The sequence below is a fragment of the Gymnogyps californianus genome, chromosome 4 (genome assembly GCF_018139145.2).
Source record: "Gymnogyps californianus isolate 813 chromosome 4, ASM1813914v2, whole genome shotgun sequence".
Lineage (NCBI taxonomy): Eukaryota > Metazoa > Chordata > Aves > Accipitriformes > Cathartidae > Gymnogyps > Gymnogyps californianus.
Genome location: NC_059474.1, coordinates 29804621 through 29831814, shown reverse-complemented (window position 1 = coordinate 29831814; position 27194 = coordinate 29804621). Strand labels below are relative to the sequence as shown.

The 27194-nt window shown below is 36.8% G+C and overlaps 1 protein-coding gene across 4 annotated transcripts in view; it reads left to right on the top strand.

Moving 5' to 3' along the window:
- The window catches only part of FRYL (FRY like transcription coactivator), a 153992-nt gene that overhangs the window by 39382 nt on the left and 87416 nt on the right, over positions 1-27194 (top strand). For all 4 annotated transcript variants that reach the window (XM_050895530.1, XM_050895529.1, XM_050895528.1 and 1 more), the window contains exons 2-7: positions 10193-10392; positions 17440-17493; positions 23284-23423; positions 23875-23971; positions 26400-26479; positions 26975-27055. In XM_050895530.1, the coding sequence (XP_050751487.1) occupies positions 10193-10392; positions 17440-17493; positions 23284-23423; positions 23875-23971; positions 26400-26479; positions 26975-27055 (652 nt within the window). The remainder of the gene's footprint in view (positions 1-10192; positions 10393-17439; positions 17494-23283; positions 23424-23874; positions 23972-26399; positions 26480-26974; positions 27056-27194) is intronic.

Genomic DNA, 27194 nt, shown 5'->3' with positions numbered 1-27194 from the left:
TTGTTTATCTGAAGAGGTTTTCTATTCTGGCAGTTGTTCTAGAGAAGGAATTACATAAACTACATCTTTAATGGTCTGACACTTTAATGGTCAGGATTTCCTGATGGCATGCCATAATCAAGAATGACTGGGCAGGACTTGAGACAATTGAGTTCAAACTGATTTCCTCTTCCCTCTCCAATTTTTGTGCTTTATCACATTGTTTTCCAATGTGTATGGTTTGGTCTTTTGGCATCTTGTGCTATCAAAATTATTTTTTAATTTCTTCTTTTTTTTCCTGTCTGATAATAATCTGCATGCATAGTCTACCATAGAAGGCTCTGTAAAGTGATTCACATAATGAGTTGTACTTCTTGCATATGCTTATAGCAATTTCAGCCAGTATTTCCCATCTATGTCCTAGCTGTTATGTTGTTAAGGATTTTTTTTAAATGTAAATATGTAAAATTGGTCTTACATACATCTTAGTGATTTTTTTTTTTAAATTTAATTTTAAATTTCTTGTTTGCAAAGGTACTTACTTGCAGCATAGATGGGACATTCTGCCCTGCCATGCCATACTAACTGCGAAAGAATTACATAGCATAGCGATCAGGTGAGCTTCAGCAAATATCTTTGAGACTGTAGCTTGTAGCAGCCTTTGCTGCTCTCAAGTCCGACATTCTCAGTGGACAGAGTGAGCCCAGCAACAACTAATAATCTGTTTCTGACTGGCTGCCCTGGATGTCCCGACACTGTCCTGAATGTCAGATCTGACCTCTTTTTCAACCATTAAATTTCTTAATAAAAGTATTTGTGTTTTCTACTTTCCACAGATATAAAATACCTGCCTATCTGATTTAGGTGATTGTATGTGATGCACGTGGCTGTTGTTTGTCCTGTTCAGTCACAATTCTGTAGAGAAGCAGTTTCTCTATATGCGGTATGAGAATAATGTGTTACTCTGCTAACAATTTTTTAAGGATTGCTGTGATTATTTTTTTTTTTACCTGAAAGAAAGCTTTGCTCAGAGATAAACACTTAAACTGGTATTTTGCAATTCAGTAGTGGTGCTGCTTTCCACAGACGAGAGAGGTTTAGCAAGAAGGTTTTGCAGGGTTGCTACTTCTCACCTATGTGTAAAGGTAAGAGGAATGACCAGCATAGTCCTTATTTAAGAAGTGGCAAAGCCACTAGGATTTACTTGGGGAAATTCGTAGCCCAGTTTCTCTCTTCTCATGTATCTGAGTTTAGGCAAAAGAAGTATTTAAAAATAACTTCCCTGATTTTGTCTCTGTAATCTGTTTTATCTTTCTGTCTGTTCTAGAGTTTCAGGGAAGAAATAATATACCTATTTTATTTTGAGACTTCTCAAAATAAAGGAGGGAGGAGACTGCAAGATATGAAGTCCCGTACAGGGACTGGAATATTTGCTGGTTAGAATTTGCTCAGCCATTAAAGCAGCTAGGCAAGAAGAATTTCTTGTTCTCTTCACAATACTTCCTCAAGGAGTGTGTGAATATTAGTACAAAAAAGGGGGAAAGGTGCTAAGTGGCAGAGAATATAGCAAAAAGTCTCCAGAAGATTTTGGTGATGGGGAGTTTAGAAGGGGGAGAGAGACCTTTCAAGGAGTTGTCTGTGTTTGACATGCAGGGGAGTGACTTTATACATCTCAGACCACGTTCATAGGTGTGGAAAAGATGGAGGAGAAGTTTTCTTCTAAACTTAAATTGATTTAAAAAAAAAAAAACAAAACAGAAAACATCACTTTTAAGTTTGAAGCAATATTACTGAAACATATTTCTCTTTTGCTTTCTCCCTTGCAGGAGACTGTTTCGTTAGAGTTCTAGAAAGCATTATGCCAAATGAAAATCTAAAAATTACAGTTTATGAATGAAATTTTCAGAGATATTAACAGCAGTGGGGAAAAAACCTACTGAATCTTTGGAAGCACAAAACTACCAAATTTGAAGGCAGAACTTCAAGTTTAAGGATCGTTAGTAGCAGCAAGACTGTATCTGCTAAGGGATTGTAACCTGGCCCAGATACCTAGAAAACTAGATATTGCTAGATTGAGATTTTATGCCTTACAGTTTCTGCTGCGTGTCTGTGTTGGCCTGAAGTAATGTTTCTATTACCGTTTACTAGCAGAGGAGTCTGCATTCTGGGGAAAGCTAAGATTAAATTTCTTGCCTGTGTTTTCAGAGGCTTTGAAAGCAGAAAACAAGCTTCATATGAGTACCTGTAACTAGACAAATTGGCAACTGCTCTCCTAGTTGAGTCAAGTTTCTGTGAAGAAAGGATGTTCATATTTGTTGGGAGTAGAAAAATGATTTGTATGATAAAGCTTCAGAAGATTTCTGTGAGGTTTTTGTTCTGTGGTTTTTTTGAGTCCAAATGAAATCAGCTGTTATAGTACCAGTTCCCACAACACACTCAAACTTTCCTTTCCATATTCCCTCCCAGGGCATCATTCACATTTTAACCATATGCTTAATTAGCTGCTTGTTGAAATAAACTTATCTTGTTTATTGATGCAGCATTCGTTTATGTTTCTTTGTTCCAGAGCTTGGCTAAAATGTGATATAAACATATCTGAAGCTCCTTAGATAAATGGTCAATAGGGAAGTGTTTCCACTGTAGAAGTAGAATATAAGTTCTGATTTAGACACGGAGGGGAAGTTATCAATACACATAAAACTTCCTCTCACTGAAAGGTTTGACTTGGCTTTACAAACATTGCACTGAACCATACTGCTAAACTAAGCCAGTTCTAAGCCTGTTTCTACTTCACGGGTGGGTAATCCATTCATCTTATTAACATGTGACGTTTCATACATGCATGACAGAAGTACCAGCTACTACTGCTGGTTATTTAATTCTTTTCATCAAATTCACGTAAAATCAGTGAAAGAGAGAGAGGTGAATAAGAATTTGCAATCTGGGCTTTTAGTCCATGTGTCTTGTTAATGAGATAATGGTTGTTCTTTACCTGTTCATGCAGTGTAATTGGACATGTGGAGCTGTGATCTTTGTTAAACATTTTCCAGAGTTAGTTCACTGTATACTGCCAATGCAGAGAAAGAAGAGAGAATGCCATACCTCATGTCACTGGATGAATTAGTTGTGTAGTCTGTATTGAAAATAATAGGATGTTTTGTTCATCAGGACTATGTATCCAGACTAAGATATGAGAAATATGGGAGAAAGAGCAGATTTTTTTTCTTGGTCATGTATATTCTGATGTATTTGGACTGATTTCAGTTTCAGCCACTGTGTTTGTATTTGTGGTGTTACCGATCAGTAGGTATATATTATGTAAAGCAAAGGGATGTCTAGGTAACACAATCTATGAAAATTTGTGTGGTCAGTGGCCCTTGATAGATATATAATTTCACTGGCAACAACTGTGGATTTCATTCACATTATTTAGGTTATCTTGTAAAGTGACGTGACAATGGTGTCAGGAGGCTGCTATGCCTGTCCCTTCACTTTCAGGTTTTCATACCAGTATCAAGAATAATATTTTTATTAGGTACTTTTTTTTATATGCATCCTAAGAATGCCTCAAAAAATGGCATCTAGCAGAAACTCATTATCTTAGTCCATCTAAGCACATTATTGAGAATAATATACATCACTGATAAAATTGGAATAGCATTTATATATAACTGGAAGTGGTTAAAGTAAGTGTATATTTTGCAATTTCTTTGCTTTTGTTATAATCTATTAGCACAGTTTAAAATGAGTAACATTTTGCTGGTAAATGAGTATTAATGAAATAAATGGAAAAATCTGGATAAATGCAGTATGATGCAGAAGTATGCACCATCTCTGCAAAGACTGCTGACTCCAGCACTTGCGTGATGCTGGCGAACCAAGGAACCAGCCAGAGCCATGTGTGCAGCGGTGCTGGCTGTGCGTGAGATCAGCTGGGATTCAGTACAGCTAGAGCTAGTAAGGCAGTAATAAATCCAGCTTACAGGCAGACTCCATGCACTACCGCTAGTGGTACATAGTTTGGACAAAAAACAGTGAAGTAGACCTGGCTGGTCTACTGTGCTGTCTCATGCTTTGGCAACCCAGGTAAACTGGCTGGATAAATGAATAGCAACTGTACCTTCCCGTTGCTACTCTGAAAGCAAATCCAAGAGATTTAAGTGAAGAGTGACGCTTCGTTTATGTTTGTCTGTAGACCGGAAGCTAAGATTCGGAATGTGCATTTGTTATTAGAGCAGTATATGTTGAACTTTGTTGTCTTCGTAAAGATGTTCACCATTTCTCTTATTCAAATCATGAGGTTTTTTCACTGATGTGAGTAAGGAGACTTTGGAAACAATAGAAACCTGATGGTCTACAGGAATTGTAGAACTGTGAAATAATGATAAGGTTATTGAAGAAGTTGTCTGCTCTAGAAAACAGACCGCTGGTCTGGGACACAGGAAACCTAGGTATAACTTTTTGGCTCTGCTCATAATTTGGTGGGATGATACCAGAGAGGTTGCCATCTCTTTTGAGCATTGACATCCTTATTAGGAAAAGATAATGATGCCTTTGGTAAAATAACTGAAGATTTGTTGCTATGAAGCACTCTAACAATTGTTACAGATATGTTTCCATGTATATTAATATCACTTCTGTGAGGCAGGATGAAATGTTCGAGATGTTTATCAGAGTGGAAGACAAGGAGCTTAATTAAAATTCTTTAGGTAACTACACAGATAATATTTTCAGTCTTTGGGAATTTTCGTATTGTCAGTTGGACATGCAAACCCTATTCTGCAACAAGTATCACAGGAAACTTAAAGTACCTGTGACATTATATGTGCTGCAAAAATAATAATAAAAAGCTTAATCATTAAATGTAAGCTGTGTAAAATGATTTACTACCTTAGCAATGAACTTAAAAATAGCAACCGAGAATATGATCTGCTTGATGAAAACTATGGAGGCCCTCTCAAAAGTGCGCTGAGTATCCTTATTTTATAGTTGGATACCTTATTTAAAAAACATAAAATAATTCTAGATGTATTTTCAGGTGTCTCGAAAGAGGGGAGATACCTGATGGAAGTTTTGCTTCAGTCCGACCATTCCAACTTCCTGAGAAACAGCAGCAACTGAAAGCAAATTTCAGTTAAAGGAAAAGACATGAAAAACTTAGAAAGTACTATTTAAAGCACACATGAAATGTCAACACTTGGCTAAGTGTAAAGTAGTACCAAAAAAAGTGTACAAAAGCTAAAAATCATCATTTCTTATTAGCCATGAAGTAAAATGCACTCATAGACTGTCATAGACTGGGATGCGTTTGTTACCTTTTGGTACCTGCTTTGTGTGTTTGAATCCTGAATAATCTCGTTGGTAGATACGACGCTACTTATATCCTCAAATACTTGATGCGTTTGGGCTATACAGAGAGAAGCAGGATGATAAAAATAGTATTCTTTAGTATCAACTTGGGTATTAAGTAACCTTTCCTAGTTCTGGACATTCGTGTTTAACATGAAACAACTTTGTTTCTCATTTAGCATACATCAGGGCATGTTGCCTTTTGACCTAGGAGTATGTTGTCTGTCTAATTATCCTTTGTATTGTTTTACTGTTCCTTGAAACTATCCAAACAATTTGGTGTGGCCCTAGCAACCAAACAATACTGTTTAACAGAGATTTCCTACGGCACTTGCTCCCAGATTTCCCACATAGCGCTAGCCTGCATCAGAGCAAACAAACAGGATATTGTTTCAAGTGAATAACATTCAGTGTTTTCAAGCGATTTATGAAAGTAGTTTTTTGTTTTTGAACTGTTGCGAGTGGTATGATTTTTGGTTCCAGATTTCATCTGAAGTTCTGTAGACTGGGCCGTGTTTTGAAGCTTCAAAACAATGTTTGAAACTTAAATTTTCTCTTGCAGCTAAGAGCAGAGAATGGCTTATGCTTTGATGACAAAGAATAGCAGAAAGAAATTATTTAATCCTGTCCTGTAATGAGATTTTTTTTTCCATTAAACATGCTATTTAAAATCCACATAGACCCTTCCTACAGTGTTATTGATTGCAAGTTCATGAGTAAACAAATACCACTGAACATATTTATGCCAGATAATAATGTTGTTTGACCTGGTTAAGAAATTTGGTAATAGATTTTAGCTTTTCTTTAAGGAACTACTATATATCTTCTTATTAAACACAGTCAAGCTCCCTCCCCTTTTTCCCCCGGTGTGGTTTTTTCCCTGTGTGTGTTTAACTAACTTACTAGTTTTACATAGCGGATAAAACCATGAACATTGTCATACGCAAGGCAAGAGTTGTTAATGTGAACCATTAATGCTGTTATGAATTAGAGTCCTCAGCAAGTTCATAGATGAAAGTAAATCCTAGTCATTTATTCTGCCTTTTGAATACGCTGGCATTTCAGCAAAACTAAGATATTTGTAATCCTCTCACGGCAGTGTTTATAATTGCTTCAGTTTGACATTTTTCCCTTGTTTTTTTGGGGAGATTTATTTCCAGCTGAAGAGTTTGTGCATGTGAACACAGAGATTAGTAACGTGTAGGACTGTAGGATAACCTTAATTCTGCTTTGCTGCTGGAAGATTAAAAAGGCAAGTGCTGTCCCTGCATTGACTCTTCTCTTTGTGCTGGTGCAAGCTTATGTGCAGTCATGTGGTGAGTGAATTGGACAACTGATTGTGTCAAAATTAACCTGGGGGAAAAAATTGATATGTATGCTGCTTTTCCAGTTCAGTTCATTACACAGCTGCACACTTGTGTTTGCTTGCACAGGAGGAGGATGATACAGGGAATGAGACAGCTGGCTGGGAGGGATTGCATCCTTTGACAATACTACAGTTTATGCCATCTGAAGGGGGCTGTGTGAAACTATAGCCAAGGAGTGGGGTCCGTGGCACTGCAGGCTGATGTAAGGCTGTCCTGGTACCACGTTTCCCTGGCTTCATGGTCGTGCCCTCTGCCTTGCACTGAAATTTCTGCAACACTTCTGGGAGCTGGTCTGCTTGTAGTCCAGTTGCTTCTTCTTTTCTTGCCAGGGTTAGGTTTTTGTCCAGTTTACCCATTTTGAGTTGATTTCCTAGGTTGTTGCGTGAGCCTGGGGGGAGGATTTGCGTGCAATATGCCTGGGTTTAGATCAGTATAAACAACCTTGGGGCTTCATCCTTAGCGAGAGAAGCAGTTTTGTAGCTTTGAAAGTTAACATACTAAGATGGTCTCTTACTGAGGATTAGTTTACTAATACAAAGTAAAGATAGTACTTCAAAGATGATCAGCTCTCAATGTTTTCCCAATTCTTAAATGACAGGGGCTTTTTAAGGCAATCTTTTGAAAACTGGTGACAGAAATGTATTGTGTAAACATGCTATTAAGACTTGCCTACATAAAGCAAGTCTAGATGTAGTTCTGGGTTAAGCAGCACATTAGTCCTTCTTAGTTTCCCTGTAGAGAGACAAGAGCTGGTTGAGTACCAGCTTCTCATTGTTCAGGAGTGTGGACTGGACCGGAGCTGTGGCACGTTCCCTTAAGTCCCCAGTCCTGATCATATGGGGATTGTGGCATACTCCAGTAGGTAAGTCTAGAAGGACCCAAAGCAGCTGCTTTGCTAAATTTCTTCTGACCAGACACAGCTAATGATGTTCAAAAGGAGATTCAAACTTCTCTCATTTCTTTCCAGTCTGTTAGCTTCAATACGTGATTTAAAATAAGAGTCCAATTTGTCTGATGAGTAGAACAAAGCTTTAGCTTTCTTAGAAACTCTCATACTTAGGATAGTAGCAACTGTTTACTTAGAAATGTGTGTATCTGTTAGGAGTCCTTAGGTACTTGATTTTTTTATTTTGTTCATCTGCAGATGGAGATGAAAGGAGAGTTGTTCAAAATCTGTGTGTTGCAGTATTTTTCTGTTTTGTCAATCTCATACGTGGTGTTTCTGTTTGTTACCTGGTATGGCCAGGGAGGATATATTCCTTCTTTTTGCCTCTTCTTGCCTCAAACCTCTGTGCTCTTGTTCTTGACATATAATGCATCTCTCTCATTTCCTGGGCTGCCTTTGGAAGCATTGGGGCTTAAGAATGACAAGAGCACGGATGCTGGAGAATATGGACATGGTAAAGAAATGAAACATTTTTTAAAGTGCCTGACATGTTTATGCTTCTGTACTGAGGGACAAGCCAATCATCATGTATGGGATAAGAAAGAATATTTCTTTAAAGTTAGATGTTTTGGGTTGTCGTCTTTCTTCTGCAGCATGCACTTCGTTCTGTTTCTTAATGCCTTCGTGTACTTTCATCTAGTGAACTTCCACCATAAGGATCTAGAACATGGCAGTGTCTTTGATCTCCCATTGCCTGCACAGTGTGGCACATGCTCTTCTGTGTCTTTTAGGACCTCTGTTACCGAGATCAAAGTGCTAGATCAAAGTGTTAGAGGATGTTCAGAAATGCTTTATGGCATGCGGTGTGCGTGCCTGTTGTTCTGGTGTTGCCCCCGGTTGCTGGGAACTCAGCTCTGTGACCTTGGCAAGTCCTTCCAGCCTCAAAGATGGCATACTGCAATTTATGTACAGGAAAAAATATGGATTACTCCAACTAAACAGCAAGTTGGTACAAAAACTTCGGGGAAAAAACACAAGTCATATGTAGTACTCACAACTTTTTGCAAGGTAACCTTCCTTTTTGATTAGAGGCCAAGGTAGTTGTGACCCTTCTGTTTTCACTCTGGCTGAATTGCTCACTTCACTAACGCATTTGATAAATGATTACTTTCAGTGAAAGTTCAGGAAGTCTGTGTTACGTAAAATGTAACTTTCTGAACCGATAGAAGACATTATGAATGGCTGAGACTCAAACTTGGGAAGATGCGAAATGAAGTACCAAAGGTTTGGTCTCTGTGGCAACCAGTATTTTCATGAAGGAGTTGAACACTGAAAAAATGTTTGAGTAAAAGTTGTGGATAAGATTTAGCTAATGGGAATTGCTCATGTACAAGTTGAAAACACACAAAAATTTTGCAAGGTCATCGAAATTGGACACATGCATCTTCTCACACTTTAACTGCAAAAAGCCTTAAAGAAGCTTACCTGAACAAATTGCAATATGTAATACAATAAAATAGACTGATACTAGGCTCCCTATACAACTATCTTAGGAAAATAAAATCTTAGTATCAATAGGTAAGAATTCTTAATATAAATTCCTAATATCAATAAAATAAAATGTCTGCAGACATGGAATATGCTAGAGAAATATCAGACTTTTCTGGGTGGATCTGGGGCATCATTAGAGATGTCAATAGTTATTTTGAGTTATAGTGTGCAAGACAAGAATTGTAATTTTTTACTCTAATTGTTATGCGTGTGTTAAACTCGTGTATGAATGAGTTCCGATACATGATTTTCGGTCCTGCAATTCACATTGGGTGGCAGGTGTGATAATAAAGAAATGTTTTTGAGTGCTTAGGGAGAAAAATAAAATTAAAGATGGATAAATATATGTAAACTTAGTATATGACTATTTCAGTATAAAGGTGAAAGTACTAATCCTTAGAGAGGGAGACTAATATGTCCAGTGTTACTTATATTGATCAATTAGTATTTCTGATAAGGAACAAATCTTTCAGATTTGTGACTAGAGAACGGAGAAAAACAGTTAGCATGACATGTCTAGAAAGGGTTTGCGTTCTTGTTAGGAAAATCAGCTTACTGACAAAAAGTGTCAAGAGGGGCCAAGGAAATATTTGTCTTGAAGATATTTGGACACCAAGTAGAAACTTGAACTTCATGGATGATTTGAATCAGGCAGATGCCTCTCACAATACAGGGAGATAACCCTTTACATTGAACATTTGATTTTTTTGGTCATACTTGAACTGAAGATACCAGATATTAAAAGCTGTAATCTTTATCATGATCATCATACATTTGTATTCAGAATGGGGCGGTTCACACAGTGTAAGACAGTTTTGCATTTTATCAATGACAAAAATGAGTTACATTGTAAACCCTTATGCAACTTAGAGTAGAATTTCCCATCTAATTAAAAAAAAAAAAAATTGTTGGGTGTTATAGCTAGTTACTTCCTCCTTCCGGTTTACAGAATTTACTGTATTAATACATCTGCGTGGTGGACGGGAAAGTAAAGAAGTGACAGGCACTGTGTTTAGAAGCTCTGCTTTATAGCTCTCTATTTTTCTTTTTTTTTCTATAGCCTCCACGCCACCCAGCAGAGTAAATAAACGCAGAGTTTCTCCAAGTGTTGTTTCCACCTGGGAAAAGAGAGGCCTCATCATGTCTAACATTACTATTGATCCAGATGTCAAACCTGGCGAGTATGTCATCAAAAGCCTCTTTGCTGAATTTGCTGTTCAAGCTGAAAAGAAAATTGAAGTTGTAATGGCTGAACCTTTGGTGAGTCCTTTTTTTCATAGTATCCCTTGAAATGGTCCTGCTTTTTTTCTAAAATAGACTGATTTTATCATATATGTGGTTACTGAAAAAAACATCCCCGGATATTGTTGACTTTTCAAAGGGATTACCTCGAGAATAAATATGCTTCTGCAAACAAGGTTGCTATCTGGATCATGTTTTATTGACTTCCGTTAAAACTGTTACGTAGTGGTTACTGGAAACAAGACCTCTTAGTATTCAAAAGTTCTGTAAAGTTACAAAAGGAAACAGCGACAACAAAAAATGTTCCTTCATTAACACTGCAAGGTGTGTTTCTTGTTGACGTTTCTTTGAAATAATACTTCGACAATATACTTTCAAGAAAAGATGCGTTTGGTTTGTTTTCCAAAGTAATGACGCTAACACCTGGAAGAATATAGTAGCCAGCATATATTGCAGATTAGGCAAAATGCAAAATTCTGTTGGTGATCCAGACTGCATGATCTTGAAATAAATGGATTTTTTTAAACTTGGAAATTTCTGGGGGGAAAAAAAGTGGGTTTTTTTTTTTTAAACTTGGAAATTTGCTGAGCAGGTGAGACACTGCAGCTCGCAGAGAGCCAGCTTGCAGGCGGCCTCTGTTTGCAAGTGCTGCTTGCAGAAGTGTTATGTGCATAAGTGCATGTGTGAGCACTTGAGCCCCAGTTTTGAAACTTTAGGAAAAAACGTTATTAAGAAACAATCCAAAAGCACACAAAAATGGGGCTAAACGTGTTTTGTGGTATCACTGATGGAATCATCTTCAACTAAAACCATTAGTAGATTAAAGGCTGAGGAAAAGGAAACATTTCTTTATACACACCTGCTTAGGTATATGTTATATGTGTGTGTGTGTGTACCAGGCAAACCTACAACTTAAACATAACTTGTTTGTTTCCTTACAGACATCCGAAAGAGTCAGGTATTCAGGAGGGTTTGATAAGAAAGCACAGAAACTTTGTAGGAAAAGGGGCATGCAAATGGTGAAGGGTACAGGGCTGAGAAATGACATGAGAGCTCTAGGGGTGGTGATGCTGTGGGTGGAAAGGCAGATAGCTCCACTCAGGGTGGTCTGTGTGCCTACTGCTGCAAATGCCGCTCCCTCGGTCCCTTTTCCGTTCATCTGCTAAACGTACGGGGAGGGTGGTGCTTGGCCAGAGTGACATAGACTGGCTGTAATTCATGTAAGGTGAAGAAGGCTTTTCCTGTAGACACAGCTAGTTTGGAGTTAAATCTCCTCACTGGAATACTGGTAGCAAGGCAAATATAATAGCCCTGGAGTTCACTTGCACTGCAAAGCTTGTCCCTAGACCAGATTAAATAAATCCTCCGACGACAATCCCGGGCCGTGTCTCCCTGCCACACTGTTGACTGTTAGTTAAACAAATGTTTTTAAATCTGTTAATCATACAGAATCAAAACATCTCACCAGATTTTAAATTAGAAAACCCATGAAACTAATGAAATAATCCACTTTTCAAAGAAGAGTGATTCCCAGCTCTGTTGTCTGGTGAGGTTTTATGGTGATTGCATATTTTGTGTGTATACAGTATGTATAAAATTCTTTGGGGTAAAGTAAGAAATTATAAATATTACTGTAGTAGTCATTTGTGAAGGTCTTTAACAGTTCTGTCTGGGTTCATTTGCTAAGCTGAATTCCTTTAAACAGAATGTTTTTTAATGCAATCAAATGTAAATTTACACGTATAGCCAGCATTCCTTATTTTGTATTGGTGGGAAGGAAGGACGATATAGAAAACCAGCAATTTAAGAGAGATACCAAAAGCTGTGGAAAAGTGAAACAACCTGAGCCTATATAACACAAAGAGGTAGACGGGAATCCTTAGGTGTCTCAATGAAACGAAGTACTAAAGTACTAAACCACTAAAAGTGATTTTATTTTTGTACATAGTATTTGATATAAATACTGAATATTCTGTTCTGGTGTATGACATTTAAAAAGAAAGATAAAAGGCTGAAAAGGCACAGGAAAGGCACTGACTGAGATTGGAGAAAAGGCTTTAATGGAAGAGAGGAAAGCCTTTTATCATTTTAGTGTGATTTGATTTTGTGGGATGACTTGGCTACAAATAATAATGTGGAGAATATATATAGTGTTACATAAATCTTTAATGTGTTAGATGAAGCTAGGCTGTTGGATGAAGCTGTTGGAGAGAATTTGGAACCAGACCAATTAAAGTTAAGAGCTAGACACTTTTTAAAACTTGAAGATGAACGTGCCAGTAGGGGAGCAAAAATTAATTAAAAAATAATTTAAAAAAATAGTAACTTCAGATCAAGACAGCACGTCGGGGTGAGGGGACCATTTTGGCTAGATGTATGGGTTTCATTTAGAAGTAACTGACTTGTGATTTTAAAAAGTAACTAAATGGTTTGTCTGGCTGTGAATTTACTTACCACACTCAGTGAGTAACAAGGTAGTTTCCTTTCACTGATTTAATTAAGAGTTCTCCGCTTGCAAAATTTTAATACCGCAGAGTTTCCAAAGTTACAGAAACAGCTTATCAGCAAATGCTTAAAATAAATTATTCAAGTAGTGAACATAACCACAGGAAAGCAGATCATCCTTTTAGTGAGTAAATTAAATTAAAACACTTTTTTAAAATCAATTCTTCTAAGTCTTTTGTAGTAGTATATAGTTTTAAAGGAAAAAGGGCTCAGACACAATTTATTGTAGCTTAAAATACTCTTCCTCAGCTGAGCAAGCATGACTGTAGGCATGATCCCAGCCTTCCCCAAATGTGAAACAAACTATACCAGTGAAGAAGATTAGTGATAAAGTCAGTTACCTTGTATTTTGTCAGTCTGCATGTAACTATAGATGGTTAGAATTTAAGCAGAGAGTTTAACATGGTGCCACCAAGTTACCAAGCTGTTAACTAGGTAAGCTGCTAACTTACTAAATTGTAGTTCAGTCTCACGGTTAAGTCAAAACTAGCAAGAGTATTTAAGCCTGTTGCCAACACTAGTGATTTTATTCCATCATGGAGATACTAAACATTGCTCAGACTAGCACTGTACATTTTTGCAAGTCTTGCCTAGGTGCTTTCAAAAGCTTCTGAAGTCTGTAAAATTTAGCATACCGCATTTCTTCAGCGTAGTGTTTCTCGTATGCTGCTCTGAGACTGGGGCAAGGGTGCAGGCGCTGCCCAGCTCTTGGGCTACAAGAGGCAAGGCAGCATCACCTGTCTGGTTTTACTTGCAGCTTGGAGGACAGAAACAAGTACGCTAGTTTTGCTGTGTTCACCTGAGCCACCCTCCTGAGGTCTGCTAGTCACCAGAGGAGGGTGCCGGTGAATACTGGAGTGGGGCCAACGGGTGGTACCTTTTCCAGGGGTGCAGTTGTTTGCACAGCACATGCACGGCTGTCTACATTCTGATCTTTGCTGCCTGCCATATGTTGACATTTCTGCTTTACACAATGGATGCAAACTGCTCTTTGGTTAATTCAATAGTGTCCTTTTTTTTTTTTTCATTTAACTTGTAAAAGATAAATGTAGACCTATTATATCCATCTCTCTCTGAACTTCAGGAAGCCAGGAAAATAAATCTTAAATTATTAATTTAGTGAAAGTTTCCAGACCTTTACTTTATGCTGTTGGATAGATTTTTTGTAAGTCATGTGAGACGAGTGGGGCCATGACAAAGCAGAGTTAGAAGACAACATTGAAAGAAAATAAATTTTAAAGCCATACAAATAATTCAAAGGCCTTGATAAACCTGTGACTGGGTTAAAGGGTATTATTTGGTTATGTCACATTTGTTTGGTCAGTGTTACATTAACTACGGTGATATTTACCTTGTAGCAGTTAAGCTCTTTAATGCTGAGGAAAAATAATAGAGAGAATTATGAACTTGTAAGGTCTTCATTCTTTCTGATACTAAAAATCTTAAAGGTTATATCGACATTTGATGTACAGAAGTGTCTCAATTAGTATAGAATGTGAGGGGAAAAAAAGCTAAACTTTCAGAACTACCTTAAAAATAGTTTGCTATCTATTGACATGGATTTCAACTTCTTCATCTAAAGACTTACAGATTATTTCACTTCTCTTTGATTTGTTATCATTCTTTTCTTTAGCTATTTCTGGTTTTAGACACATGCAATGGGTATAATAAACCCAGTGTTTGTTCACCTGTATACTAGTTTTGTAGTACCATGGTGGAAATGTGGCATGTTGGGGCATTGTATCGTAAGGAGACTAAAGGAACCTGACCTTTACCATCTTCTTACAGGAAAGTCACTCCTCCATCTTCTTGGGAAATAGTTTTCTTGTTATTTTCCTTCAGTTTATTTAGCAATATATGATGTTTATATAGGGTGGAACATTTCTCATGTTTCTGCTTTATAGATAAGATTACAATTATTTGTGCAGTTTATCTAAAAGCGTAGTACAGATAACATGAATTCACCTACAGGAGACATTTCCTTATAAAAAAAGAGGAGGGAGGAACTCTAGTTAAAAGGGAATTCTGATTTGCAAGTGCTCTCTGGAGCTTTTAGTATCTGCTGCAAAATGTCAATTCCCATAACAGTATTTTGAACAGACTTAACGTGTAAAATTATATGAATTTGTAAGAGTCAAAAAAGTGTTTATTTGCCAGCATCTGAAAGCTTTTCCCCTTTGCTTTTGAATACGCAGTGAAAGAGCATTGGCTAATATATCAATTGATGAACAAATAGAACTATTTCAGAATACTAAATACATTTTCCTGAAACAACCTTCTTTTTTAAGTATTTTTTTTTATTTAGGCATACTGGAAGTATACATAAATGACAGTGTTTTCTTAGACAATTAAAAAGTGAAAATGGTCTGACTTGTGAATTGGTACCTGTATTATTTCAAGTTATACTTTCATAGTAGGCAAATGCTTTTTGCCTGGGCAATGCTGAATTCAAGTTTTCAGAGGCTATAATAGTTGCCAGAGATGGTATCCTTTTGAACACCAGATACAGCTGCACTCATAGCAGAAAATGCAGGAAATTGTCTCGTATTTTCAAGATTATGATTGGGACAAGCGAAAATAAGCTGCTAGTTTGAATCTTGGACTTGGTACATGCAATCCCAATTTGTGTCTGTTTAACATATAGCCTGTCTGTTGCAGCCTTGCAAGTGTTGAGTGGCAAGCAATAGTGACTTTTTAAATTTTTGTCAACAGCCTGACAGCATGGGTGTTGTCTCTTGCTGAACTACTGAGCAGTTATTTTGTGTTAACTGAGGCACAACCTGTTGAGAGCAGTACTGGCTATCAGTATTGCTGACACCTCCTTTTACATCCCAGACCAGGCAAGTTAGCAGCTCTTCCAGCTTACTACTTGACTTGCTCCATAAAAGCTCTTTGTTTGCTTACTGCAATCTAATGTGAGCTATTAACTCCTTCCCTTGAGTACTTTTCTACTTTCCTCGTCAAAGATAACATTTTTGATTAATTTATAACAAAGTGAAAAGTAGTTTAAAATTTCTTTAAGTAGCAAGAAATGCTCGTCACGTGTTTATGTGTCTTACTGCTTTGTAGTTGTGGTTGAACCCCAGTCAGCAACTAAGCACCACACAGCTGCTCGCTCACGATGGGGGAGAGAATCAGAAGAGTAAAAGTGAGAAAACTCGTGGGTTGAGATAAAGACAGTTTAATAAGTAAAGCAAAAGCCGCACACGCAAGCAAAGCAAAAGAAGGAATTCATTCACCACTTCCCATCGGCAGGCAGGTGTTCAGCCATCTCCAGGAAAGCAGGGCTCCATCACGTGTAAAGGTTACTTGGGAAGACAAATGCCATCACTCCGAACGTGCCCCCCTTCCTTCTCTTCCCCCAGCTTTATGTGCTGAGCATGACGTCCTATGGTATGGAATATCCCTTTGGTCAGTTGGGGTCAGCTGTCCCGGCTGTGTCCCCTCCCAGCTTCTTGTGCACCCCCAGCCTCCTCGCTGGTGGGGTGGTGTGAGGAGCAGAAAAGGCTTTGGCTCTGTGTAAGCACTGCTCAGCAATAGCTAAAACATCCCTGAATTATCAACACTGTTTTCAGCACAGATCCAAACCATAGCCCCATACTAGCTGCTATGAAGAAAATTAACTCTATCCCAGCCAAAACCAGTACGGTAGTATGCCATTAAAGCTGTTACATGGGACTTAGTCTTTTTTTTTTTCTTTCTTTTTTTTTTTCCCTTCCCCTTTTCTTTTTTTATTTTCCGGGATACCCAAGCAAGAGACTATAAAAGTTGTATTTCTTGTAACTGTATAATTTGGTACTCTCCGCAGTGACTAGTAAGAATTACTATTACATTCTTATTACAGTTCTTGAGTGTTTTGTTTTCTTAATGCTTTAATTCTCACTAAATTATTTTGTCAGCTATATAATTTAATTTTGCTTTTAACAGAGCGGTATGCCTTATGGTACTGGTAGCAATGAAATATTGTAATAATTACATTCTAGTAATATTGCATCTTTTCTGTACCTTAAAAAGTTATTTCAAATGTAAAGCAAGTTATTATTGACATTCTTCTTTTCCTGGACTAGGTTTTCTAGCTATTTTTCATTGCAGTTCAGGGAAAGCACAGATTACAAATGCATTGAACAATTGTCTCTGCCTTTGTGAAGACATTTTAAAATTCATTCTTGTAGCTTACAATAACTGCCGTATATGAACATGAGTATGCTTGTTAATTCAGATGGGAATGGCTTTCCTTCTAAGTTAGGCTTGGCACCCACTGCCAGCTATCTCTGTTGAGTGCGCTGCTGTAGACCCTGCTGTTTGGGAGAGGTGTTTGACATTTTCTGTCTGTCTTCAATGTTATTACTATTAAGCTACCACATTAATTTTAGATCTGTATTCTTCTGTTTTGTGAGTACACTTCACATCTTCAGAAATGGTTCTAGCTGAAAAATAATGCAAACATTCACGTTAAAAGCTATTTCTTTGTTCTGTAATATAACTGAGAAAGAAGGACTCTATCTTTGATAACAGTCAGTTGCATTGTGAAATTCATGTTTCTTTTTATTTTTTTTACAGGAAAAGCTCTTGTCCAGATCTCTTCAGAGAGGTGAAGATCTTCAGTTTGATCAGGTAGGAGACATGTAATTGAAGGCAGTTTTTATTGGATTAAGGTGGCCTCTGTTTTTGCAGAATAGTGGTTCACTGTTGTAATGACTTGGAACATCCACGTCTGAATCGGATCAGAAGATTTAGACCTTGAATGTTAGTTAGACTTTATTTTCCGTTGTCGAATATGATAGTAAGAAACTACTAGAATAGATTAATTATTTGAAGGTGGCAGTGAAAGCTGCTGGAGGAAAGATGCTGAAATATGGTAGGGGACAAAAAGACTTAATTTATTTCTTTTCCTCTTAACAGACTTTGTGTAACCTCAGCCTATATCACTTACTGTTTCAGTGTTTGGGGTTCTGCTTTTATAAGCAAATAGTGTTAATTTCAGTAACATGGCTTTTACTGAGGGCTTTTTGATTCTATGGCAGCAGGCATAAGGTAGATTCAAAATGTTACTTTGTCCTTTGAGTATATAGTTGCACTATGAGGCTTTTCTGTTTCACTTACTGTAAGTGAACTGTACATGGAATAACTCTGCTCAATTTATTCATGTTTATTGTCTGTATTTCTAATTCTTTCATAGTATAGGCATGTTTTTGTCCCATAACTATTTCCTTGCAATGGAGAGGCAGCGTTTAGATGAAGCCCTATTAATTGCCTGTTCCTGTTCTTAACTGTTACTGAATAGCATCTTACTGTGTGAAGTTTAATGTTCTGTCCATATCTTCTGTAACTGGATTTTTGTTTCATGCTTTCCATTACTCCTCAGATATAGATATTAGACATTGCAGTGAAATCTGTGGACCTGCACCTACTTTTCAGTTAATAGCCATCTGTGCACCTCTTTTCCCTCCTCCCAAAAGAGAAACAAATAATAGCGTGTAATATTTGATGTATAATTTTCTTTTCAAACAAGAACAAAACCACCTCCAAAAGCCTCACATAGCCTTTTAATGTTTTCTAATCTAACCTGCTGTAAGGCCATTTTCTCCTAAATTAAAGTTTACTCATAAGCAAGGAAAATGGGTGAAGGGGGATAGGGCATAAATTCTTTGGTAGCTAAAGTATTTAGTTTTAAAGCTGACCAAAAGCTAAATAATATGCATGATAGGGATGATCTAAGGAAATCTGTATATCAGTAATAGTACTAATTTTTCTACTAACTCTGCCCCCCGCTCCTACCGCCACATTTTTCCTCAGTTAAGGATGTTTTTTATAAATCACTGGTAGTCATGTATTAAACTACATACAGGTTCTAAAAATATGCTGAAGGAAGAAAAGTAAAAAGTAAAGCATATAACTGTTGAAATCTTGTAATACAGAAATAAACTCTGAAAATTTTTTTCTGAAAATGTAGTACTTTAAAAATAATGCGTTTTGATTGTGTGTATATATGTGTGTGTGTGAGTTTTTACTTTGTTCTTTTGTTATCTGTAATCTACTTTGGATTCATTGAGATCTGAATTTTAATGGTACTGAATAACTACTTTAGCAAGTCAGAGCAGAATGGCTCTCTTGTTTGGCAAAAGGAATTAAGATTGCTTCTCTCTGTTCATTGTTGAGTGTATGAAACCCATATTAAGATCAATTCTGCAGCAGTGCAGAAGATTGCAGAGTAAAAAGAGATTGGCAAAGTATGGGAGAGAGGAGGATCCAGAGTGTACAGCCACAGCATCCAGCAGAGAAGCTAGAGCTGTTGTTGGGCCAGCCTTGTTTACCCAGAGATCTTGACGGAGTTAGGGATTCAAGTCTAAAAAGTGGCTTTAGCTGTACTGATACTGTGTCGAGCTAGTAAGTGTTGTACTTCGTGAGTAAAATGAGCATGATTGAAACACAAGAGGGACTCTGGGAGTAAGAAGGTATCTAGTTTCAGCTCAGTAAGTGATGAGAAGAGGGATGGAGGAGGAAGGTGTGTAGTGTTGCCTGTCCCTATCGTGAAAAAGTAAAATAGCTGTTTAATGGGATTATGAAAGTTGTTTCTGTTGGAAGCATAACCAGACCAAGAGGGTTGCTACTAGATCCGAGTGTGGAAAATCAGTAGTTTTTAATTTTCAAATAGTACAGTTCTTTTAGTTGTCATTTGAGGTTTTAACTGGAACAAAAATGTGAATTTAGCTAAAAGAGATGAAACTTTGGAAAATGAGAAGGAAATTTTTATGTTGATACGCTTCCAAACTGTTAAAAATTTTAGCATTTTAGTACCAGTGCTTTCCCTTTATCATTCCCAGTGCATCAAGAAGCTACCGGAGAGGAATTTTTTTATAGAGCATATATTGCATTTCTTAAAATATTTTTGCTTGTACAGCTTGAAACTGAAATAGCTTGTGTTTTTCTTCTTTTGTTTGTTGTAGAAATCATACTTGGCAATTTCCTACTTTTGTCCTAAGACACCAAAACTTTATGATCATGCAGAAGCATATTGTTGGCCATCTCGGTGACTGAAAGCAGATGTGTCTCTGGGGTTCAGGCTTGTTCATGATTAGGCACAACTTGAGCAATGTTTTCAGGATCAGGATTTTGGCCATAGCTGGAGTTTGGGCTCTAGCATCTTACTGTGATTTTGCATATCTCTCTCCTTACCTCGCAATCTACTGTTGGCTATGTTAAGTGCAGCAATTAGCAATGTGTTACGGCCTTTAAGACTAGAGCACGCTTTGCTGTTTCATTCCGAGATGATGACTAGTGCAGCCCTGTCCTCTTGGGCATTACAGGATCTCTGTCTGGATTGCTGCTTTCAACCTAGGCATAATTTAATGCTAAAATAAAAGGGTTTTCTTATAATTTTTATGTAAGATTATCTTGAATTTAGTATCCAAGCAGTATGGTAATTATTTTAAATAAAAAGAGTAAGCATATAGCTCATGTTCTGCTTAGCGGCTATGTAATACGAGCAAAGATTTAGTTTTCCTGCTAATTCCAATGCCTTTTCATTATAATGTTAAGTATGCAAAACTTGGCAGGAAATAAAGAATTATAATGTAAAACTGATTTTTCATTTCAAGAAGAAAATGATTTATAATGCCAGTAGTTTCTGGGTTTAGCACTTTACCAATGACAAATTTTTTAATGCATGTGATACAGCTTGTTTCTGTAGAAGACAATGTATATTGCCTAACTGCTGGAACGTTTATGAATGGTAGTAGGCTTAATATACTGTGTAAACTTGCAGGAAAACCTAAGGAAAAGGTTTAGTAAAGCTTAAAATGCAGCTTTCTTCTTTTCCTTCTACTAATAAACTCATCAGTTCAGAAGAAGGGCAGAGGAGTAGAAGTGCTTTGTGGGGTCATTTTACGTTGACAGCACAAGGTAACTTCAGTGTTCGCTTAATCTGTCCTGTTGCGTGTGTAGTTGCTGTATGAACATAGCTCTGTGCAACGTATTGGATATATCATTATTTTTAGAGAAAGAGAACTTGTTATTTTTAGAGAAAGAAATTAATGTATTTCCCCACTGTTTAGGTTATTTGGGGTATGGCAGTTGACAGTAAATTCTGAAGGCAAAACACATTTTGGATTGCTCTGGTTGGTGATAGATCCCTTCTTCATCAAGTTTACCTTTAGCTTTCATTCTAAGGATTACCAGTTACATTGATGATTTTATGCTGAGTCTAATACCTTCAGTTTAGTAACTCATGAGGAGGGTTCATTCTTTCTGCTTTCTGAATATTCCCCCCCCGCCCCCCCCCCCAAATATATTAATGCTTTTAACTTGTGATTTCTGCTCATGGCTGGAGTGAGGTCAACAGAGATGTTTGAGTACCCCAGGCTGATGCAAGCAACAGGCATTTCTTGCACATGAAATCTAGGTGAAGATTTTTTGAAGCCTTGTCAATACAAATGAGTCTTTTGAGTTCTTTTTTCTGATGCTTCCTCTTACCGAAGGATAATAGTTTTAATAGTAGCCCACAAGCATCTCAAATTTCCTCATAGTTTTTCTTTCCTCTTCTCCTCTCCCTTTTCGCAAGTTTTCACTATTGTTTTTTTTCCAAGGAAGTTTGTCAGACCTCTGCCACATCAGAAAATTCTCTTGAGCAACATCGTAATTTGTATGCGTTCCTTTTCATCACGCACTGCTTCATTTCAGATCACAATGTAACTTTAAAGTGGTAAAATTGAGCTGGTTTTTACTGTCCACTTCTAGAAGTCTGATGTATGTTGGTTGGTTGACTGGGTATTTATTTTGTATGGATATGGGTGCACAAGGAACAGGCTTACAACATGCTTGGTTTCCAAAGCAAGGCATAAAGATTTCAACAAATATTAGTATAAGAAAGAAGGTATTCTCAAAATTTTGTCTTTGCTCTGAGATGCAAGGCATTACAGCAAGCCTATGGAGTATTTCTGGCTTCTGCTTCTTCTCTGTGTTAAAAAGCCTTCGTATGGTTTTGTGTTGCCTGCAGTAACTGCCTTCATCTTTTTGTGCAGTTAGCTCAATGTGTGTGCCCCTCCTGCATCAGGCATGCCTAGTTTTTCCATTGAATCCCTTTTTAGTGAATGTCCTATTGACAGACAATAATAATAAGAAAAAAAGTAATCTTATTATTCTAGTAAAAATTTCTTAATGAAACCTAGTTCCTATTCAGATTTGGAATATATGTAGTTTGTATTGTATACTGGGATTTAAAATTTTATGAACTTACAGAATAAGAATATGATTTTACTTATTTTGAGGAAGTTTCTTCACTTGTTTATATAATTAAAGGATTTTTCAGAGAGTCAAGAATACTACTTAATTCTTGTGACTTGAATAGCTGACTGGTTAACAAGCTGAGTAAAGTATTCAGATGTTTGAAAGAGATCCTCCTGAGGTTTCCGTGTGGTTAACCTGCCCCCATCCCTTCCCCAAACCTGAAAAACCAAGATGCTTCAAATGAGGACAAAGAAATAATGGCACTGATGTTATCTTGGTTTTCTGGAATAGTGAATAATAGATAAGTTATAGCATGAGGATGGCTTCTATTGAAATCTCTTATTTGAAAGATGCAAGAGGTAATTAATACATGGCATCAGTGAGCAATGTGGTAACTCCCCTTTTCCAGCCAGTGTTTTGGGGATGAGCTTGCTGCCTCCTGGCAGGGAGTTTATAGCTGCTTTATGCTGTCTTTCTCCAGTCATTCTTCTCTCCAAGCATGGGCACTGATGAGTTCTGTTTAAGTTAAAGGAAGCCTAGAGAATTTAAGTTTCATACCGTGTTAAAGTCTTCCTTCTATAATGCTTTCTGTTGCCACTGTTTCACAGATAAGTTTACAATTCATATGGGTTTTCTGAAAGAGAGCAGTAGATACGGGGGTTATGCTGAAAGTAAATGTAGCTTGAGATCTAGACCAGTCAAACGTATTAAAAGTAGAGCAGAATATCTAAAAGGCTCTTATTTTTGTTTGTATAATAACCAAAGCAGCATGTTTTTGAAGGTTACATACTTGCTCAGTTTAGGAGGGTTACCTCTTACCTGTCATTTGTAATGTAAAGGTATGGATACTTCAGAGATACATATGGCAACATTCAGGGACATCCTAAAATCTCTGCTGTTTTCTCAATGGTTTTATATGGGTTGTCTGTATACATTTAGGATTCTGTGATCCCCGTGAGCTTTGGAACACTTTATATGCTTAAGTTTATCATAATAATTGACTTAGTGTGTCATATTTACAGTAATTGTCCTAGTGAAAATGATACATAAAGTTGCCACTTTGTAAAATTATATGATATATGGTTTTCAACATTAAAAACCAATTGGAAAGAATGATTATAATGCTAGGATTTTTAGATTGCTTTATCGTGCTAAACGATTTTTCTTACTTTTTTTCAGTTGATAAGCTCTATGAGCTCAGTAGCAGAGCACTGTCTCCCCTCCTTATTACGCACCTTGTTTGACTGGTACAGGCGTCAAAATGGAACAGAAGATGAATCTTATGAATATAGACCTCGGTCTAGCACAAAATCAAAGGGGTAAGAGTTTTCCTTGCAGAAGTCTGTTTGATTTTTGTGTACTTTCTTGTAAGAAAATGTGTGGTTTGTACTTTTTTGACAAGTATTTTGTATTTGGATCTGTCGTCACCTAAATCTGTGTAGAAAGAGCATGGGCTTCTTTGAGGTAGTGTATTTAACTTGCATAGATGATACGCATGAAGTGACTTAATGATTTTGGGGTTGATATGCAGAAGGAAGTTGGACGCTGATAATTCCAAGCTAGTTTGTCCCTTTTTGAATTGTTTTGGTTATTGGCAGGTCATTTCAGGAGGCAAGATGTCAGTGCTGCACCAAACCCTAAAGTCTTTCTAACCATCCATTTTATACATGTGTGCAACAACGATTGCATGAAAGACATGTATAACCCTTCTCTGCAACATTTGTGTTCAGTCTTGTGTATGATATGTGTGTTCTTGATTTCTTATTTTAGGGATGACCAACAACGTGAAAGAGATTATCTACTTGAAAGGAGGGACTTAGCTGTAGATTTCATTTTTTGTTTAGTTTTAATAGAGGTTCTAAAACAGGTAAGCTCTTTTGCTTTGGCAAACTTCTTTTAATCTTTTGCTTTTAATGTCAGTTTTGATCATCTCCTTAATTTTTATATTAAAAGCTGGACCATATATATGATGAGCATATGCAAGGCTGTAATTATACTCTCAGTTGCATAAAGCCTTTGGCCTCTCCTGTCTTTTCTTTACATGCTTACATTATCTCAGTTCACATGTCTTGGATCCACTAAGTCAAAGCTGCTGCTGTACTGCAAAAAGCAAAACTGTAAAAAATAACATTTTATTTATGTTCAGTACCTTTTGTCTTCTTAAACATTTTTGAAATGCAATGTGAAATCATTGAATGACAATATTAAAATGTCACTTTTTTAAAAAATTAGAAAGGATATGTAATTTTGCTTGGCCTTATAGTGTAGTGCTAGATGATGTCACACACAGTTGCTGTTAATATAAAATTTGCATTGATGTATGGACAAGAGGATAGAGTTTGGCTTCAATTAGCAGCATTTTTTTCTCGCATTTTTTGAGAGGAGAAAAAGATTACTATAAGAAATGGTTTGAAACATGAAGCAGACTTGAGCAAATTTCACATTTCAAATACTTAAGTAGTTTATGTCTTTTATGTATAGGTACATGAAAATTAAATGGCTTTATGTACTAAGTAAAGCAAGGACTATGGTTTAGTTTGCAAATTATTTGTAGGAGATTTATGTTTATGTGGTTGTGTATGGCATGTTTGTGATATAGGGAAAAATGAAAACAGTAAAACAAAAGAGCTGCCTGTCCTCTGAGACACCGACCCATCATCCAGAGTGATACTCCTATACTGCGTGCACAGAGATGCAGAGAACAGTCAAACCATCACACTCTTATGTGTTCGTGTTTTACAGAAAATCTTTAGTTCATGCTCTCTCCCTGCCTAAATTTTCTATCAGTGCGAAAGAAAAAGGGTAATGGAATCAGTTGTTTAGGATTGCAGGGTTGTATGGGTAGCTTCTGTATTTTGAACTGGTACTAGTTTTTCTGTTGAGTAGGGTATGTGTTGCCAGTGATTCAGATGTCAGGAGAGGTGCCAAAGTTTTGGTCTTGAAGAGAGTCTGTTGTGACTCCTGTAATGCTTGGTGAGCCTCTCACGCTTGTACTCCAGACAAGATAGGTATTTTTCTGATAAGGATTTTTCTTCTGCTAAAGACCTGCAATGGGCCACTAAACATGGATACACCACTTAAGAGAATCCTTCAGTCAATTTAGTATTAAAAGTTATCTAAGGGAAGGCTTGTATGTTCTGCCTGTAATGTGAATTTGCAATTAGGCAGTCAAACAAATTGCAGAAAGGATGGCTTTTTATCAATAAACGTGCTTACGTTCACATTACATCCATCTTCCCGTCTTCCTGGGAGCGCTATCGTTGTTTAATTGTCAGAAACTGGTTTTAGAGGGTGCAAAGGGTATGATCCAGCCATTTCTGTAATATGCACAGAGCATCTGGAGAGAGGGTGACAGACATGGCCTATGTAGGAACAAACATCTTTTGCTTAAATGACCACGTATTACTCATTGTGTGAATATGCATGTAAATAGCCAGTTCCAGTAACTGGAAGTTCTTGGACAAGTAGCTTTCTTCATGCAGAAGAGTATGAAATTCTCAAGCAGTGTGTGCTTCATTTTCTGTAGACAAGACAGTAATCTTTTCTTTTAATATATTTTAGTGAAAATCATAATCACTCTTAAGCAGTAATGTTTAGTAGGGTTATCCTAGTCCCTACCTAAATTGCTTTGAAATTTTAAAGATGTTATGACTTGATAATTATATGTAGTGCTTTTTTTAAAGAATACATTTGATTTTTAAGCAAACGTTTTCTTTTAAACCTGAGAAAAGTGGTGATGTCAAAGAGAACCTCAGTAAAAAAGGGCCTTCTAATCAATGCTTTGTTTTTGTTTCTCACCAAATTTTTACTTATTGCTAGGAAGATTTTTATATGTTTTGACTGCTTTCATCTGCAGAAAGTCTAAAATAGAGAGGATCATCTCTTCTGCATTCTTATTTTTTGGTTTTGTCTTCCTTTATATTGAGACAAATTGCATTTTGAGGTTAAATCTGCAATAGTAACACCACACAAGGTAGAAAGTGTGGAAAGATGCATAGTTAACCTAGTCTGATAAATTTTGATGACAAATTCATAGTGTTTACATTACTGTTGTTTATTTTATTATGAATTTAATCCCTAAAAGCCAGTATGCAAAATAATTTAAGAGAATGTCAATACAGGTTGTGTAAATGTTCATATATTGCAGAATTAACTTTATATCGTATGCCAACAAAGGATGTTTCCTTTGACACTAGTGGGAGAGATTTCTACAGAGCATCTCACAGTACTGTGTATTTACTTGGTGCATACATACGTGTATATATACATACATATAAATGATACCTGCATTTCAGATACCTGTTCATCCAGTGCCAGATCCTTTAGTACATGAAGTTCTAAACTTGGCTTTTAAGCACTTTAAACATAAGGAAGGGTAAGTTTCACTTGTGTACTTCAAAATATTTTGTGTGTATTACCAGCCTGTGCTTGATTGTTGTGATTGTTCTCCTTTGCCTCACATGTAACATGTTGGTGATAATACTGTAAACAAACACTGGTTGATATTGTTAAACTGAAAACGTATCTTGAAAGAACACAGCTGTGTTCAATATAATGCTAAGTTTATTTTGCTTAGAATATATGGAATGATTTGCATAGCCAGCCAGAGTAAGAAAAGTCCAAGTTTGGATAACTATAGTAAACTTCCTATGCAGAATATGTCTCTTATGTCCTCTAAATGAAATTACATCACTTTAAATGTCACCCATGCATTTTATGCTTGACTTTCGTTGTCTTTATGGTAATAATCCGCCTTGCTATGGAACAAACTTTTTGTTTGTAATTGAGAACACGCTTGGGGTTTGGAAGAACAAAGTTGTATTTAACACCTTTTTTTTTTTTTTTTTTCCTTTTTTTTTTTCCTCTTTAGGTATTCAGGAACCAACACTGGGAACGTGCATATTATTGCAGACTTATATGCAGAAGTGACAGGGGTTCTTGCTCAATCAAAGTAAGTTCAGTCTCTGACTCTTCTTGCATTTGGGGAAAAATCACTCTAGACTTAAAGACTATTTAATATAGTAGCATTTATTAATGACCCCAGTAACTAATCTCTTAAGTGTCAAGTGTAGTCAGGTGTAGTCTGGTGT